At 42.8% G+C, this 20,001-nt stretch overlaps 1 protein-coding gene across 3 annotated transcripts in view; it reads right to left on the bottom strand.

The window, feature by feature from the left end:
* The window catches only part of IL1RL2 (interleukin 1 receptor like 2), a 44,917-nt gene extending 25,600 nt beyond the window's left edge, over window positions 1–19,317 (bottom strand). The window contains exons 1-5 of one of the 3 annotated variants that reach the window (XM_086701427.1): window positions 19,227–19,317; window positions 17,207–17,441; window positions 13,971–14,166; window positions 5,726–5,885; window positions 1,791–1,865 (exon numbers count right to left, since the gene is read on the bottom strand). In XM_086701427.1, the coding sequence (XP_086557553.1) occupies window positions 1,791–1,865; window positions 5,726–5,885; window positions 13,971–14,166; window positions 17,207–17,421 (646 nt within the window). In that variant the 5' untranslated portion in view covers window positions 17,422–17,441; window positions 19,227–19,317. Of the gene's footprint in view, window positions 1–1,790; window positions 1,866–5,725; window positions 5,886–13,970; window positions 14,167–17,206; window positions 17,442–18,749; window positions 19,154–19,226 lie in introns of those variants that run through there. The other 2 variants (XM_086701426.1, XM_086701425.1) reach the window with 2 other exon arrangements.
* Between the last annotated feature and the right edge of the window lie 684 nt (window positions 19,318–20,001).

The following is a 20,001-nucleotide window of genomic DNA, read 5'->3' as shown; positions in this document are numbered from 1 at the left end:
AGGACTGAATGGAGAGCTGCAATAAATGAGGTCCAAGCACATGTGAGGTGCTAACAAGGGGAAGTCGACCGTGGAGGGCCCCGCTGGGAATGCAAGGATTTTGAATTTTAGTCTGAGATGGGAAACCTTTGGAGAGTTTTAAACCTAAACATTTTTAAATGATTGCTCATATTCATGGCTGGTCATGTATTAGAACACCTCCCATAGTATCTTTGCTAATATTTGGTATTATATATGTTTTAATCCTTACCAATTTCATGGATAGATATCATTGTTTTTGTGTATATTTTTTATTGCAGGTGAATATATTTTCATATTTTCTTAGTCTTTTATTCTTCTGTTAATTATTCATTTGCCCCATTTGGATTATTCATATTCTTTGATTTCTTGGAATTTTCTAGAGAAATTATATTAGCTGTTTTTTAATATCTCTGTTCAAAACATTCTTAGTTTGTCTTTCACATTTTGATTTTACCATTTTTTACATATACATACATTTAAATTTTTTATGATAGTCTAATTTTTAATCTTCTGTGATTTCTTCCACTGGTTCTATGTGTAGAAAGTACATCCTTCTGAGGTTGGACATAAGTTTATCTTTTGTTATTATCATTATTATTTTATTTGAGAGACAGTAAGTGCTTGTGAGCAGGAGAGGGGCAAAGAGAATCCAGAGCAGGCTCTATGCTCAGCATGGAGCCTGATTTGGGGCTCGATCTCATGACCCTGGAACCATAACCTGAGCTGAAACCAAGAGTTGGACACTCAACCAACTGAGCCACCCAGGTGCCCTGATTTATCTTTATGTTCTTTTTTTTTTTTTTAATGTTTACTTATTTTTGAGACAGAGAGAGACAGAGCATGAATGGGGGAGGGTCAGAAAGAGAGGGAGACACAGAATCTGAAACAGGCTCCAGGCTCTGAGCTGTCAGCACAGAGCCTGACGCAGGGCTCGAACTCACGGACCACAAGATCATGACCTGAGCCAAAGTTGGACGGTTAACTGACTGAGCCACTCAGGCACCCCTATCTTTATTTTCAATGGTACTTTTGAGGATTTATTTTTATATGTAGTTCTTTAATTCATCAAAAATGTATTTTAGTGTCTGATATGAGATAAAGAATGAACTTCATATTCTTCACATTTAACAAGTTTACTCATATTGCACATACACTATATCTCTTTCTCTACATATCTCCTTTACTAAATTTCTGTGTATTCCAACATATGCTTATTGTTTTGTTATGTTATCTAATCTTTGTTTGCATACAAATATCAGTGTCTATTTATTATAGCTTTATAATTAAACATACTTTAATATTTACTAGAAAAGATCTCTATTTCTTCTTTTTCTCGCTCTTTACTTCTTCTATTCAATTGTTTTCCTGCTAACTTCTTCCAACATTTTTTGACATGAATTTTTAACAAATGCCTTGTCAAATTTAAGGACAGTCAATGAAATTTAATTGGTTTTATATTAAACATGTATATTGGGGCGCCTGGGTGGCGCAGTCAGTTAAGCGTCCGACTTCAGCCAGGTCACGATCTCGCGGTCCGTGAGTTCGAGCCCCGCGTCAGGCTCTGGGCTGATGGCTCAGAGCCTGGAGCCTGTTTCCGATTCTGTGTCTCCCTCTCTCTCTGACCCTCCCCCGTTCATGCTCTGTCTCTCTCTGTCCCAAAAATAAATAAACGTTGAAAAAAAAAATTTAAAAAAACAAAAAACAAAAAACAAAAAAACGTATATTAATCTCCCCTTAGTGATTTCAATGGCTTCAAAATTTTTACTCACCAGGTTGTACTTCAATTGAATTGTTTTTTGGATAAATGATTTTAGGAATTCTTCCTGCATATCCATGTGTTTCTGCTAAGAAATCAAACCCATGTGAAATTGCATTAGAATCATGTATGATACCTTCCCAACGACTTATCCAATGCTAGTGTAAAGAAAACACAGTACTAAGCAGATCTTCAGTTAATACTAGTCAAGGAAAACACAAAGCTCGTGGCATGATGAAATGCCACCCCATAAATACCTATTTTGAAACCAGAAATAACTGAATTGCTAAGGAAGAGCCCTAAGCACTGGGCTAGCACGAGAGCTCTCTTCGCCATTCTGTATTTGGTATAAATGTAAACTGATGAGATTGTGTACTAAAATCTCATTACCTAATAATCCAGATAAAGTTTGTAAAAGCAGTGGCTCTAAGCAAAGCTCTGGCCTGGGTCCTACAGAGAGATAATGATCCTAATGTCTCACTGCTCCATCCTCTCTCCCTGCTTTTCCACATTCTTTATATCCCATCTTCTTCCATTATACTTCCACTGTATCACTGTCTTCCCTTGTGTTGACTTGTCAGCCCTTCAATTTTCTCCACTTCTTCTCTTCCCAGTTTGTCCACCAACATTTAGCAATCACCTGCCTAGCCCCACGTGCCTCCTCTAGATTTGGGGTGGGATGCGGAGAAGCTATAAGAGGGAAGCTAGGAAAATGCAAAAACATACGTCCTTTATAATGACAATAATATTTGCACATTCCACATACAAAGCATCCAAATTCAGTGTGTTCCAGACAGAAATCATCACCGGCCAGTTAATATACCACCTTGCTCTGGATCGCACACAGCTAAAATCTAGAAGTCATTCTAGGCAACAGCCCTTCTCTTACTTCTTCAAATTACCAAACACCAAGTCAAACTAATTTCACCTCCTAACATTTCTTCATGTGTGCCTCCTTCTTCACAGCTAAACCCTCTATTTTCCACTCTCTACTCTTTCCTAGGTACTCTTATTCATATCCACCCTTCTATTACCATCTAAAGGCCAAGGACTTTGAGAGTTGCATCTCCAGACTTTTCTCTAGACTGTGGCCTTGGCCTACTTGACATCTCCACGTGGGCACCTCCAAGTACTCAACTTACCCATGACCAAGCTCATGATCTCTTTCCTAAATCCAGTTTTCCTTCAGAGTTATATTATTTCATTGAATAATATCACCAACCAGCCCATTGCATATGCCAAAAGGCCTAACTCCCTTGACCTTGCCATATCCCTTACCCCATATTCAATCCAACACTAACACCTGTGGGTTTTACCTCCTAAAATTCCTTGAACCCAGCCACATCTATCTTCAATGCCACCATGTTGCCTGTACCTACCTGATATCTCACCTGCATTTCTGTACCCGCCTCCTACATGCCACTTCTACCCCTGTAGGGATCATTCTGTGCACAGCAGCCACACTCAGCTTTCAGAAATGTAAGTCACATCATGCGACTCTCCTGCTCTCCACCCGTCTGGCTGCTTACCATTGTTCTTGGAATGAACTCCACACTCTCTGCTTTGGATTGCATGTTCCCACCAATTCCTGGCCCCTAATTACTTCTCCAACCTCATTACCTAGTGTGACCTCCCTCCCTCAGCATTGCTCCAGCCAACCTGCCTATTTCCCATTATTCAGACATACCATGGTCTGTTTTGTTACAAGGCCTTTATTGTGGCTGCTCCCTCAGTCTGGAAAAATCTCACCCACTCCATCATTCAGTTTATGCTTCCTGACTATCAGTGTCACTATTATCAAGAAGCTTTCCTTGACCCACAGACTTCTCAACAGGTCCTTGTCTGTTTGATCTCACATTTTCCATTCTCTCATTGCATTGAATCTCCTTGGTAATTACACATCTCACTAGCAACTTATCTGATATAGCTCTGCCTCCCCTCCCTGCTCAGACTTCAAAGTTCCATCAGAGCAGCAGTCATGGTTGTTGTCCTCCTTATCATGCTCTCTCTACTAAGCACAGGACCTGGCCTTGTTAGGCACTTAGTAAAGAGCCACTAAATTACCGCCTGAAGAAGAATCTCCTGCCTATTCCACTCAAGTTCTGATTATCAGCCCTCTTCTGGGTATTGCAGCAGCTGCCAAAGTGGTCTGCAGGCTCCAAGACCCTCTTCAACTCTTGCTCAACCATCTCAAGACTGGTCTTGTCCATCACAAATGCAGCCTCATCCCTCTGCATCCAAAGGCTCTGCAGTGGCTCCATGGGAAAGCCTGCGTGTAACTGGCCCCCTTAACCTTGACCCTGTTTCACTCCATGGCCTCAGCAATCTCCGCTCCTTACTACATGCTTATGTATGCTCCAACAAAATTAGTTTTAGATCCAACACAAACTATACTGGTGGACACATTTATGTTTTGTCTTAGACCATTCTCTCTGCCCTGTCTCACTCTTTACATCTATAAATCTAACTCATCCTTCAAAATTCAGCTGAGAAGACATTTCCTCTTGGAAGCCTTCCAAGGCGACTTATTTGCCACTCTCATGGCTACTTCTGATTCTTTTACTGTTCCTCAGACACTATCTATAACTCTATCCTTATCACGTAATGTTAAAATGATTCATTTACATCTCCATCTCCACTGCCACCAGGTTGAGAGCTTCTCAACAGAAGAAACAATGGGTTTATGTTTTTTTTTTTAATTTGTTAATGATCAGGTTCTAACAATTTGGGAGATATAATAGATCATAATTAAGTGTTTGTTGCAATGGCACGAAATATAGACTATTGAGCTCAATGACCTCTTGAGGTAGTCTTCATTTCACCTTTGAAATGTTGTGTTTCAAAGAATCCCTTGGCTACCCATGTAAAACTAAAGCATGACAGTTGCCAATCATGCTGTTAATAAATAGGTCTGTGCCTAGTCTAGGCCAGGCACTGGGCTAGGTGTGGGGGATTGAGCAAGACAACTTTCGCCTACCTTTGGAGAGATAACAGGTGACGTAAAACCCAAAAGCATAAAAATCATCAAATATAATACAATTATTTTTCTTAATTAAAGGGTTCTAGGTGGGAAGCAGGAAGCCATCCATGCTAAATACTTGCCTAAGAGAACCACACCATTAGGAAATTGCTAGGTACCACCCAGCGTTTTGAAGTCTGATAGAAATTAGTGACAGATATAATGGTCCAAATCAAAGAAATATTCAGTCTTCAGTTCTTCCCATTTAGATGAATAAACATAGAAAACAACTATCTCCTGACAAGAGAGCAAAAGGCAATAGCAAGAACTCCTTGATGAAGGTGTTGAAAAGAAGGAATGCTCATCTGGCCACTGAAAGCCTTAGTCCTAGACCTGTTTCTGTCACCAACCAGCTCTGTAAGTTTCATAAGTTACTCCTCCCGGGTCTCTATAAAATAAACGGCTTAAGCTGAATTATCTTTAGGGTTTCTTCAACCCCAAATATTCTGCTTTCAGGTCTCCAGGTCATATGTTCAAGCCAACTGGCTGCTCTGGGTTGAGAACTGATACCCCATGAGCATCAAGTCCAGAGACCTTGAACTCTGCATGCATGGGCAGGGGAGGCCAAAGCTGGAGTGGCCCAGCAAAGTAGTCACAGTAGTGATGGCTGAGGGAAATAAGAGTAACAATAATATCTACCACGTCCTGAATACCTATACTTTGCCAGGTACCCCAGTACCTGCTTTACATACGTGCTCTCATTTCATTTTCACACCAAGCGTGTTGAGCATTCTGTTTTCCCAGATGAGAAACTGAACTCCTCCTGCCCTTTGACCACCCCCTCTTTCTCCCCTCTGATTCTAACAATGGCAACTTTGAGAGTCTGCTAACCCTCAAGAAAATCAAGATTGAGAATCACTGCTTCCCAAAGCCAGCCATCTCACGCAGAGCCAAGAGGAAGCCAAGGCAACGGATATGAGCATATTTACTGATATTCACAGTGATGCTGTTTAAAATAGTGTACCGCTTCCCTGTGTGTGTCAGTTGGGCTTGACACGCGTAGTCCCCTCCGTCCTCTGCTGAAACGTTGCTCACTGAGAGCTTAATTCTCCAACGAGTAAACCGTCCTCCTTTAATCTCTTTACAGTCCTAAATACAAAAATATATATACATATATATTTTATTTACTTATTTAATTTGAGAGAGAGAATGAGTGCAAGGAGGGGAGAGGGACAGAGAGAATCCTAAGCAGGCTCTGCGCTCAGTGCAGAACCTGATGTGGGGCTCGATTCCCATGACCCTGGGATCACAACCTGAAGCAAAACCAAGATACGGATGCTCAACTGACTAAGCCACCTGGGAGCCCTTATACATATACATTTTAATTCAAAGAGTATTTTGGTGCATCAGTTACATTCCTAGTTAGCACCTCCTATGAACTGTGGGGAGATGCAAGAAACATGTGATCCCTAGACCATGGGTAATGTATAATCTAACTGAAGATGATTATCTATCTATCTATCTATCTATCTACTATCTATCCATCCATATCCATCTATATCTGTAGATAGATAGAAAGATGGATAAATATCTACAGAAGATCTGACAAAGAATATGTTGCAAGCTACAGTGAGTGCTGTAATATTAAGTCTAACAGAGGTTGAGAAGAGAGAGGCCTAAGTGGGCTAGAAGGAAGACTATATGAAGGAGGATTGGGTAGGGTCCTCAGAGGAATATGGTAGGAGGATGTGAACAGGCAGGAATGCCTTCCACCCACAAGGGACCATATCTCCCAGTGGACCACCATCTCATGGCACCATGACCCTTTGCTAAAACTGCAAGCCCAGGTGATTAATGACTGCTTCCACTGTGTTCCAGGCCCAAATACACCTTCTCAACCTGTCAGGGGTTGGACTTTACAGAGGTCCAAAATAACTCTTCAAGAACATTCTGCTTGGTGGTCTGAGCAATAGTCAAAGTATGATGGCTAGGCTTATGGGCAGATGTCACATAACTTGTTACGTCGCCCACGCTGCCGCTGCATCGACAAGAACAACCTCACACCAAACCAGCTTGAGGTCTGGTTGGTCTCAGGAATGCTTTTCTTGCTTGTCATCCTCGGCAACCACCCACAGGGCAGGCCTCAGCCTCCATCTGTCTGTCAGAAGCTCACATTCTCATGCTAACTGCCACTTCTTCCATCTCACAGACCCCCTTCTGAACATTTCCTCAAAACTTTGCCCCTTTCTTTGGGAAGTGCCACTCAACAGAGTAACTTCTTGAATTATTGAGCCCATTTATTCATTAAAACATTCAAGTTCCTGCTCTTTGCTAGTCTGTGAGAGGTCATGTCATACAGGAATAAGATGCAGTCCCTGTCTTCAGAAAGCTCACAACCATGTAATATAGAGGACAAACTTTCAGGGGTTACCCTGATAAAGATTTAATTGCCTGCGTTTGGAGCTCTCTTCTCATGGAATCAGCTGTAGCTAGCTCAGGAGAAGACTCCATTCTTCATGGGAACAGTGTGAATGGATCCACCTTGGAAGCTAAAACTCAGTAACTCCAGAACGAGCATTTGTTTATTTATCATGTGAATTTCTAAAAGTTTTACCTTATTCCCCATATGGGAAATCCAATTATAATTGGATAGTTACTTAACAAACAGAATGGGAATTATTAGTAAGGGTCAGATGGGTGAAGGCATCAGATCCCATAATGTGATGCCACCTTCTTTGGAGTAGGGACAAACAAAAAGCATTGAGTCCCTGGACTATGAAAACTTTCTTCCCTGGATAGGGCTTCGATAAGGGCAATCTCTGGAGGCCCAGAATACGTGGATCCGTATATCCCTTTCTACATTTCTGTCATTGACCAGTCCCTTTCTGATCGACTCATCCTTTCTTTTAAGATGTACAAATACTTAATCATATGGAAATCCAATCTTGATAATTTAAGAAGCAATCTTGATAGCTCCTGTCCCTTTACAGTAACTGGGACTGCTTCTACCACAGTCCAGTAGGGCATCGTTGTAGAGTTTAAATTCTCAGAAGGCCTTGACGGTTACTTAAAAATCTGTAAGTGACATCTCACTGACAAGATCTAAACTTAAAATATTAGTAATGAGAGCAGGCAACATTTGAATGTATTTTGTCTCCCAAGCGCCAAGAAGAACACTTTGAGCCCAGCACGTACAGTGGTTGGAGGAATAGAATGGCCCAGAGTGTCTGGCTAAGATGCAAAACCTACAGGAGAGTGACAGAGATAGAACTGGTCAGGCACCCAGGAGCCCAATCATAGAAAACCATGAAAAAGGGACGAACATTGCAGCTTTTCCAGCAAGGGAATGAGACGATCATATTTGCCTTTGAGAATGATCTCAGGAAGTACAGACACAGCCTCATAGTGGAGCAGAAATCATTGTATTGAGAAGTAGTTTGGAATTGAAAAAAAAAATGGAGACATTACTGCTTTTCCAATGTGAATACTTCATTGTCTATGAGAATGCATATTTTATTTTTTAAATTTTTTTATGTCTATTTTAGAGAGAGAGAGAGAGAAAGAGAGAGAATGCAAGTGGGGGAGGAGCAGAGAGAGAGGGAAACACAGAATCTGAAGCAGGCTCCAGGCTCTGAGCTGTCAGCACAGAGCCCAATGCGGGGCTCAAACCCACGAACCGCGAGATCGTGACCTGAGCCAAAGTCAGACGCTTAACCAACTGAGCCACCCAGGTGCCCCAAGAATGGATATGTTAATACCTGAACCTTCTCCTCCATAACCCTTCAATTTCAAGGACCATCTCTATTCCTCTTGGTCTTCAATTATCCCAGCCACAAGCTGGGCTTTGTCATTATCCAGAACCACTATGTTTCTAAATTCCTCAAAACAAATATACCATTCTGATTATCATTTTTTATTATTCCATCTCTTCCATTCCTTTATTTTAACCAAATAATAGCATGTGATATTTATTTATTAAATAATTGCTATGTACCTACACTGAACTAAGGGCTTACCAGATAGATGATTTCATTCACTCTTCAAAACAAATCTGTGAGGCCTTATCTCTTGGACGGGTTTTAGTTGCATAAAGCAAAAAGCATCCCAGCTATTTTAGGGGGAAAAGGATTTAACACAGGTATTAGGCACTTACAAATCTTTAAGAAGCACTCAGGCAGTGAGATCTAAACCAGACCATGCTGGTGAACTAGCTCACAGGATCCCTGCTACCTCTGACATAACTGTGAGGTGGGAGTCAAGACTTTGAAACACCCCACCTGAAAGTCAGACACCAGGAGTTGCCACGACGCAAATCTAGCGTGCGAAGTCATGCCACATCTAGTAAAGTCACACCAACAAATACATCATCAGAAGGCCTATGCACTGCTTCTCAGCTCCCACAAAGCCGAGGTCTGGGCCCTGGAACACCGCTGCAGAAAAATCCCCATGTCCATGCTGTCCAGCAGAAAAAGCAGGACAATCTAGACAATTTCTCATTTCAGCCCTTCAGGGAAGCCAGCTGAAGAAGCTTAGTCACATCCAGAACATTAGCTGCAGGAAACCCTGGAAAACTGTAGGGTGTGTATTTGGTTGCTTTGGTTGTTTGTTTGTTCGTTTGTTTCTTTTTAGCTTTATAGCCTCTCTAGTGTTTAAAGAGGCTCACCATGGACAGTGAACATCTATCCACCATGTTCATTATAGTCTTCTACCTGAAATTTCTATCCATCGCACCCATTTTTCTGTCTTCGCTGGAAGCAGTCTACTTGAATCCTCATTTGGTATTAATTACCACTTTCCTTCAGGTATCATTTCCTTTCCCATCATGTGGCGTCACTTTACTGACCCCCTTTCAATTCCTCCACACTGTCGCCCTTTATCCTTGCAGCATATTCAGCCTGCAAAACCCACCCTGGGTTGGTCCCATTGTCCCTCTCCTACATGCCTACAACCCGATGAACATTATGAGAGAAAATCACATCAACATGAGTCTTGGCATCACTACTAATTCATGGTCTTCACCTTAGAAATTCTTTGCCTTCGACTCCCTCATTCACCTACTCACCTACACTGTTCTTTCTAAATTTCCACCTAACATCTCCCTCCAATTAATGGAGAAAAGAGGGGCCACTGGGAATGAGTTCCCTCCACTTACTCTCCTCTCTTTTCCCCTCGTTCTGTCAGTTCTATCTTATACACTCTCCTCAATGGTCCTCGTTTAATCACTGAATTTCTGAAATAGCGTCAATGATCCACACGCCACCATCCGCAAGCCCTTCCAATTTATTCCCTGCAGTGCCTCCACGAGGACTTTACTAACGCATAAAGAAGTGGAGTATGTCATTCTCCTAATAGGGTGATTGGCCGTTAACATACTTTAAGTGGGGGAAAGGCTATGTGCTGGTTAGCAAACAAGATCTTCTACTTCCTAGCATCACCTTACCCCACTCGGACATGGACCTCAGACTCTAACTAATACCCCCAAACACCATTCTCTTTCTTACCTGATCCCTTTGCACCTGCTAGGGTTTTTTCTAATTGTCATCATTTTCGCCCCCCACCACCCCTTCCCCACCAGCTTCATTGCTATTCATTCTTTATGCAGTGCAATGCTCACCTCCTACACAAAGCATTTCCTGGTATGGCCCCAGGCAGATAATAGGTTCTAAGTGCTTAGAGAATTGATTCCAACGTTCTCATTTGACAGAAGAAAACACTGAGGCCCAAAAAGTAACTCAAGGTCTGAACTGGAGAGTAGCAAAAACAGAGCCATAACTGAGGTCGCTGGTGGGACAGTTTCAGAACAATCCCTCCTCTTCATATTGCTCGACTCCTAGCCTCCTATCTGCTCAGGCTGAGCAGATAGTTTAAAAATAAAGATGCCTGAACCTCACCTATGGATAATCTGATTCAGGGAGTAGAAGATAAGTCCAAGCCAAGTGCTTTAAAAAAAAAAAAAAAACCCATCCTCTTAACACTGAGGTAGTGACAAAGTTGATTCTAAAAACCTACCTCTCTACAAATGTCAAGTGCTTTCCAATCTATGACCACAATAGGCCCAGGCCAAGAGGAAAAAATTTCGAGAAGAGTTCTACTGATAAGACTCTAAAGGGGCATAATGCTGGTGCCAAGAGGTAATTGTTGCAAGGCTTCAAGGTGGGAGACAGAATGCTGGAGGAAGAGTCTACAAGAAGCCACGGAGAAGAACGTACCCTCTAAGTGAAACAGGAATACTGTTAGGGAATTTTTTTTTCCAAGTAGGCTCCATGCCCAACATGGGCTGGAACTCATGACCCTGAGATCAAGAGTTGCATGTTCTACTGACTTAGCCAGCCAGGCCTCCCTTGGAACAGGATTGTTGTTAGTTTTTAAACTGTAGTCAGAGCCAATGCTAACAAGAGGATAATGAGAAAGAGTATGCAAACTGTTTATTATATGTCCCAACACATATTAAATGAATACTTGTCACGTAATTTTTTTCCAATGGCCCAATAGTTAATAAGAAAAACAAAACATATTGGAGATAGAAAGAACTCAGAAGCCATCCACCTATTCAACAAAAACTTACTGAACATTTCCTCAGGGCCAGGTATTAGCCTTGTAAGTGGAGAAGACACAGGCAGTAGCTATAAAGTCTGTAAAGAGAACTTCTCATTAAAGGAAAACTGGGTGTTTAGAACTAAGTGTCCCAAATACTTCTTTTTTTTTTAAATGTTTATTTATTTCTGAGACAGAAACAGAGCATGAGTGGGGGAGGGGCAGAGAGAGAGGGAGCCACAGAATCCTAAGCAGGCTCCAGGCTCTGAGCTGTCAGCACAGAGCCCGACATAGGGCTCAAACTCACAGACCGTGAGATCATCACCTGAGCCGAAGTTGGACGCTCAACCTCAACCAACTGAGCCACCCGGGCGCCCCACCCCCAAAATTATCCTGAAGGTGACAGCCAGTAGACTGATAAGACAGTGCTTTGACAGATACAGGTGTAGGAGACAAAAGCTAGAGTCAGGGCCTGACGTCCTGCCAAACTCTTAAGTCCTCAGCTGGGATCGAAATGACCACACGGTTTGGTTAAACCGCTAAAAGCATGGCCCTAAAAGAAGACCGAGTCAATCCCAACTTCAAATGATGATTCTCACAAGTTTACTATTGCGCCAAGCAAGCCAGGCTTGTGCCTATATGTACTACATACAATATGATTCAATTTCAGTGAAATTCATAAGCTGGCAACACTAATCTATGCTATTATAAGTCAGGGGATTAGGGAAGTACAGTTCTTTGGAAGATGGCAGAAGGGGGCCTTCTGAGGTGCTGGTGGTGTTTTAGTTCTTGACCTTGATCACTGGAAGGGGTAACCAAAGGGTATGTTCACTTTCTGATAATCCATCAAGCTTGTCCCCTTAAGCTTCATGTATTTTCTATACATACACTGAACCTCGATGGAAATTGTTCACGCATTCCAAACATTGGTACCCAGAATATATAAATATATAAAGTCTCTTGTAAGTCAGCAACAAAATGGTAAGAAAAATGAAAAAAATAAAAATAGGGCAAAAGGTAGGAGTCACCAGTTCAGAGCATTCAAAAATGGTCAGTAAATGTATGCAAAAGTTGTTCAATCTCACTAACACTAATAATTAAGGAAAAGCAACTAAAACAACAATACAGTAACATTTACACCCATTAAGCTGATAAAAAAATATATAAGTCTTATAATACAAAGTCCCAGATAAGGTTTTAGGGAGTCCAGGATATTGCAGGGGGTGAGTATAAGCCGATAAAAAATTTTGTCAAGGAACTTGGCATCATCAATGAAATTGAATACTTTATACATAGCCTACAATCTAACAATTATAAGGTTAATGAGAATGTAGCCCACAAAACTTACACACTGGCAAATGAGCCTTCAAACACAGGGATAAGGCCATTCATTGCCTTGTGAGAGCAGAAAATGGAAACAAAGTAAATGAACACAAAACATGTAATAGGATCAACAAGGCCAAAACTGGATCCTTGGAAAAAAGTAATAAAACTGACACCTCTCTTATGAGAGACTAATCCAGTGAGACAGTGAGAGACAAATACATTGTAACAGGGATTAAAAGAAGAACCTTCTGGCAGAAACAGACATCAAAAGAGCAAAGATGATAAACCGTTGCATGCTAGAGTATCTGAAATGTTTAATGAAAGGAGCAATTTCCTACAAAAAAAGAAATCTTACCAAAACTCTTTCAGGAAGAAATGAGAAATTGGTATAAGCCTCTCTCCATTAATGAAATTGAATCAGGTGATAAAAAGGTTTCCACAGAGAAAAATCACGCCCCAGATGGCTGTACCGACAGGTGCTAACAAGCAGAATTACAGGAGAACTAATTCTATCTTAAATAACCAGCCTGTTCTCCTCCCTGCCTAGGATTATGTCTTAGACATTAATATCTGCCGGGACAGCCAAGAAAAGAGAATGCTCCAAGGCGGAAACACAAGGTGCAGAAAGGTGAGTCAAGGATTTCGTGTTTTCATAAAAAGTGAAGGACAAAGATATAGTTTTATTTGCTTGGATAGCATGATATAAAAATAATGCAAAGGATAGAAGAAAGTAATAAAAGCAGCCACGTGCTAGGAAAGGTGTGACAGGCCCAGGGCAAATACAGCTCAGGAGAGCAGAGGATACTTTCCAGGGGTGACTTTTTATACTTTGTGATTATTGAATCATGTGCGTGTAGTGCCCACTCAAACAAATTTATTAATCTGTTAGAATAAAAGAATAACCAAGGATAGTTCTCAAAAATACAATAGCGGGGAGGTGGTGAATACAAGGAATAAAATATTACAAAGTTGTAAGAACCATAAATTTTAAAATCAATAATCAGCTGGGTAAAATTATCAATATCAATTAGCTAACAATTAGCTAGGTACTCAAATCTCTTTACCAACTCTGCCTTAAAAGATACAACTTAAACTAAAAACAGGTTTAAAAAAATTTTTATGCTTATTTATTTTTGAGACAGAGAAAGAGTGAGAACAGGGAAGGGGCAGAGAAAGAGGGAGACACAGAATCTGAAGCCAACTCTAGACTGAGCTGTCAGCACAGAGCCCATCGTGGGTCTCGAACTCATGAACTGTGAGATCATGACCTGAGCTAAAGTTGGATGCTTGACCAACTGAGCCACCCAGGCCCCCCCCAAAACGAGTAAGTTTTAAAGAAGAAGAAAAATATCATAGGAAAATTATTTTTTTTACCTTGTACCACGTTATTGAATCCAAAACACAACTCTGTGGGAAGTTCAGATGACAGGTAAGACTGTCGTCTTTTCCGGCATGTAATATTTGTTTGTATTCATCTGATAAAATCAGTTGACTGTTTCCAGAAAAACAATACCAATATTTTCTTAACACAGTTAGGTTTACATGGATTCTGTGACAGGTGTTTGTATAGCTGTAAGAAAATGGCAAATTGAAACCTCGTAAACTCCAACAGTCACAAAATCAAATGAATCCACTCATCTCCAGATTGCCAAATCATCTTCAAGATATTGTGCAAGCCCTCTGCCTCAAACGAGGTGGGATGCATCTCACAAATCATTACTTACAAAAAGGAAAAAATATATATTTATATTGTGGAAGCCCTGGACAACACCTTAACCACGTGATCCAACTGATTACCACCACCAAGGGGCAAATGGACACCATGAGCTGCTGAGTGTGTTGTCTGAAGAGGGTACAGACTACATGCTATTCCAGCCAAGAAGGCTCAGCCTCATCCTACTTAGGAAGAAATGTCTGGCAAACCCGAATGAAGGGATAGTGTATAAAATAATTGTACTCCTTAAAAATGTCAATGTCGTGAAGCACAGAGGACCTGTTCCAGATGAAAAGAGACTGAAAATACGTGACAGCCCCATGCAATACATGATCCCAGATTGGATGCTCTACCAGAAAGGAAAGGAAAAAAATGTGTCAAGAAAAATCGAGATGATTGACAAAATTATAGTGTGAATTGGGAGTTAGATAAAAATGTTATATGATGGTTCCTGAATATGATAACTAAAAAAATATTCTTGGCAGCAAACACACATGGAACTACTCAAGGCTAAAGGAACACGACGCATACAACTCAAGTGTTTTAGAAGAAATGGCTTAGAAAAAAAAATATTGCATGTAATATACATATACAGCTGACCCTTGAACAACGAGGGGGTTAGGGGCACTGGGCCCCGTGCACTGTTGAAAATCCACATAGAACTTTTGACTCCCCCAAACCTGAACTACTAATAGCCACTGTTGACTGGAAGCCTTACTGATAACATAAACAATGGATTAACACATATTTTGTATGTTATGTGTATTATATATTGTGTTTTTACAGTAAAGTAAGCTAGAGGGGCACCTGGGTGGCTCAGTCAGGTGAGCGACTGACTCTTGATTTCAGCTCAAGTCATGAGCCCAAGGTCGTGAGATCAAGCTCCCTGTTGAGCTCCACGTTGAGTGTGGAGACTGCTTAGGATTCTCTCTCTCTCCCTCTGCCCCTCTCCCCTGCTCATGCTCTCTTTCTCTCTTTAAAATGAAAAAAAAAATAATAAAGTTAGAGGGAAAATGTTAAGGAAATAATAAGGAAGAGAAAATACATTTACAGTAATGTACTATATTCATCAAAAAAATATCCATGTATAAGTGGACCTATGCAATTCAAACCCATGTTGTTCAGGGATCAGTCATATATGGAGAGAGCAAGAAAGAGAGAGAGAGAGAGGGAGAGAGAATTATAAGGTAAATGTGGCAAATGTTAAAATAATGAGGAATCTAGATAAAGGATAGGTGGGAGTTCTTTATACTATTCTTGCAAAATTTGCAGGAATTTGAAATTACTTCAGTGTAAAAATATACAGTTTACTAAGTATGTCTCATATCTGTATGTTAATGATTTTTGAGAATTCACACTTATTTTTTTCCATGACAGCAGCATCTGTGTCTACTTTCTAGGAAAGATGATCTTTCCCTGTTTCACAGCAACCAGATTTAAGTATTTTAAATCCAGCCCAGGCATCCAGATGAATTTGTGTGCCACACAATCTCCAGCTCTATTATGTCATAACCCAGAGTCAAACAGGACAGGAGACCTCCACGAGACACCTTGTCAGCACCTTAATCTAAACAGTGAGTGAAATTGTGGAAAGGAGCCATGAAACGGGCCCACTTGTGTACCACTGGGCAAACGCAATCACCTTTCTCCAGTACCAATTTCACATATAATCTCAGCTAATTGTCCCTTCAACCCTATCAGGCTGGCATTACTTCCATTTTACAGATAGGAAAATCAAGGCTCAGAGAGATCAAATCATTTGTTAAAGACATGCATGCCAGTAAGGAAAGGTAACAAAATTGAGGCCGTTGGGCAAAATTTGTCCACAAATGTGTTTTATTTAAGCCATACTCACAAAGCTTATTGAAAACTCACACACACACACACACACACACACACACACACACACACACATACATACAATTTCCAGGTTCCCTGAAAACTTGGGGCTTGAGTTGTAGAGATTGCTGCCTTTGGTGGGACATGTGCTTTCTGGTTCCCCAAAGCCCCCACCAGACTCAACTGTCTCCCTGCCATGAGCCCTGGGTCACTCACTCATTTACATTACGTCCTAACATGAGGCTTACTTAGCACAGGGCCTGAAACATATCTGTCAGTCACTGTTAAATTCCGATTGTGGTGCCATTACAAAAAGGTGCTCAAAGGAGGTTTATCCCCATCTGGTTGTGCCACCTGTCACAAAAACTTCTGGCATTCTAAGAAAGAAGGCAGCAATAACAATGGGAGAAACAGATTTTTAAGCTGGTCTGGCCTGCGGCCTTAGATCAATGGGAAAAGATGCATTTCATGTTCCAACAACTGATTTATAAACCTGTTCTGTTTTAAAATGTGTTCACTGGATCGCTTCTCGGCATTTTGGCTGAGATCAAGTGTAAAATGTGTTCACTGGAAACCGTCTGGTAACAAACTGTTATAAAACTATTTTATTCTCTCACTGAGCTTTCTATGTTTATTAAGAGTTTATAAAGAATTTTCCTAAAAGAATTATATATATATATATACATATATATATAAATTTTTTTTTCAACGTTTTTTATTTATTTTTGGGACAGAGAGAGACAGAGCATGAACGGGGGAGGGGCAGAGAGAGAGAGAGACACAGAATCCGAAACAGGCTCCAGGCTCTGAGCCATCAGCCCAGAGCCCGACGCGGGGCTCGAACCCACGGACCGCGAGATCGTGACCTGGCTGAAGTCGGACATTTAACCGACTGCGCCACCCAGGCGCCCCCATATATATATATATATATATATATATATATATGGTTATAACACTATACACACACGTGTGTGTGTGTGTGTGTGTGTGTGTGTGTGTGTGTGTGTGAAAAAAGACAGAAAGAGGGACTTAGTTCTATTTTAAATGAGCAACTTACTTTATGACACATTGGTAGATCCCGGTGTCCTCCTGTGTCAGGGGGAGAAACAAAATCCAGTTTTGCTCCTGGTGAATTCTGGACTGTGCATTTGTGGATATTGGGCTTTTGCCAGGATATTTATACCATGTTACATGTACTTTCCCGGACGTTGGTGACAGGTTTATACAATTAAAAGCAAAAGGCTGGCCGGCGGAAGGTGTCTCCTTGTACATTCTAATATCCTTGCATGCATCTAGGGAAAGAAAGCGGTGGGGGAATCATGAAAGAGAACTCTGGTGCTATTTATTATCAGTTTTAACAAATGCCTCTTCAATTTTCTAGCCAATTTGAAATTGTATTGGAGAGTTTTCTCAGCGTGGGAGTTCCCTAAAATGGTCTGCTGATTTGATTTATGGACAAAAATGTGTCCATAAAAGACATTGACTCATCCTCTCTGTCTGGGATGATTTTGTTCTGTCGCTTCTTTCCTAAGACCCTGAGTCCTTATCTGCCTGAGTACAAGTTCCTGTTCTGAGCCCCCTTGTCCTGTTTCTTTGTGCTCTGCCACCCAGTTATTTCACTCCGTCTTGAATAAAAGGTGCAAGTATTTCATCCCAAAGAGGATTGTTTAAAAATCTGCTCATGTTAAAGTTCGCTTCTACTGAACCGCATAGCATGGCACTGCACTGCGTGTCTTCTCGGGAGAAGTCTGTTCTGCTGCTGGGTTTTGAGCCTTTGGACTCAAGACTTCCAAATTTGCCTACCCACACCTCCTCACCCCCCCCCCCCCCCCCGGCACCTTCCCCCTGCCAAAGGTGCCTCAAAACCCAAAGGGGACATTTGGGGCTGAGCGTCAGATGCTGGGAACTTGCTGTTTCCCCACTCAGCGTTAACTTCACTTGGTCCCCTGGGGTGGAAGTAGCAGAAAGGCTGGGGGCTCTTGTGAGCCCCCAGATGGGCCGCGCAGGCGCTCCCACAGAGCCGCAAGGAGGAAGGTGGGTGAGGGTGGCCTAGACCCGAGGACGGCCCAACGTACCTGCTCTGACAAAGGGTGGAAGCGCGATGGACACGCCGCAGAACAACAGGGCCAGCATCCCCCCGTTGAGCGACAAGGAAGACACTAAGGTGGGAGCGGATGAGGTTCGGCGGGGACGGCGACCACGAATCTCAGAGGTCCTAGCCCAGGCCTACCTGTCTTCGCGGGGTGCCCACATTTACCCGACGTGCCGCCAAAGACTCCCCGCTCCCGGCCCCACCTCCAGAATCCTGCAGGCTGGAGAGGGATCAGCGGGAGGAGCTGGGAGGCGCGGTGCCGGGAAGTGATCTTCGTAGGGAGGGAGGTTCCCAGCTCCGGGGTGCGCCCTGGCCCCTCCTGCGGCCGCGGTGGCGTGACCTCTGCTAACCCGCAGCGAGGCGGGTGTGCGCCCTGCGCCGGGTGAGCGGTACGCCACCCACCTGGGCTCCCCACCTGTGCGTCCCGCGTAGCCTCTCCCCTGCGCGCCTTAGCCTCGGGGTCCGCCTGGGCCTGGCGGTCCAAACGGAGCCCTCACCACCAGCTCACCTGGGAGAAGCCAGCTTAGGCCGACCTGGCAAAGGGCCGCCGGAAAAGGGAGAGGAAGCCAGAGCGCCGCCGGAGCGGCAGGTAGCGGGAACTGCACACCTTCGCCCAGAGACGGAGCCCGCTCCCCCAAGGTCGCCCGGCGAGCCGGGGGCCGCCCTCCCGGGAGTCCCGATCTCCGGCCTCTCGGTCGTGCACATGTTAGCCGGCCACTTTCCCTCCACACCTTTCCGACGGCCGGCGCCGCACCCGCTTGGCTCAACCGCAGACTCGCGGCCGGTGTCCACCTGCCAGACCGGCGGGAGCAGGCAGGATCCCGTGGAGAGAGGAGAATCGAGACGGGCACTGAACCCAGGCGTGGCATTTCCATACCGCGCTACTTCCTTGCCACCGTGGGCAGGGCAGGCCTACCTTCCCCAAGGGGAGCGTAGGAAGGAATAGTGCCATCACAGGAAGAAGTGGGTTTAAAGGCGTTGTTACCTGATTTTCTGGCGGCTGACAAATCTTTCACCGGCAGTCATGTCTGCTTAGATCTATTCCGAATCGTCCCCATAAAGACCCCGTTCCAGACCCGTCTGAGCAGTTATTACATGCCCTGCTTGGTCTATACAGAATACCCCAACGTGGAAGCTGTGCCAAATGGCTTCTGAGGAATAGCATTTCCCTGCCCCAGTCAGGCTGTTAACTTCTGTAAAGCAGACCTCCCAGGGCGATCCTGAAATACCTGAGCACAAAGTCGGCTCCTGTGTGAAATTTCCAAAGATGATATCAACCAGGACAGGTTGCCCTGGCCTTCAGGAGACACCCAGAGATAGGCCTGCAGGGCACTGGGACTCAGAAAAGAAGAAGAAGAAAGAGAAAAAAAAAAAAAAAAAAAAAAAAAAAATATATATATATATATATACACACACACACACATATACATAATGTAATCTCCATTTAGCAGATTCCTGACCAAGCTATCTCTGACGAGTTTTGTGGTTTTAGAGAGAGCGAGACAGAAGCAGCTGCAGGAACAGGACAGGAGTTCAGCAATTTCATTACCAGCACAGCTTTCTGTGATGAGCTGGGGGCCAGGGGTTTGCAAGTTGCTATACTCTTAAAACATTATTGAGGATTCTAAAGTGCTTGTTTATGTGGGTTACTGCTGTCAATATTTACTATATCAGAAATTAAGACGGAGAGCATTTAAAACGCTTATTTTCTTGTTTATTTTAAATACAAACAATAGACTTTAACATAAGTGTTAACATAA

The sequence above is a fragment of the Puma concolor genome, chromosome A3, assembly GCF_028749965.1.
Source record: "Puma concolor isolate L17-30 chromosome A3, mPumCon1.1.hap2, whole genome shotgun sequence".
Lineage (NCBI taxonomy): Eukaryota > Metazoa > Chordata > Mammalia > Carnivora > Felidae > Puma > Puma concolor.
Note: the sequence above shows the minus strand (reverse complement) of the source record. Positions and strands in the feature narration are given on the sequence as shown.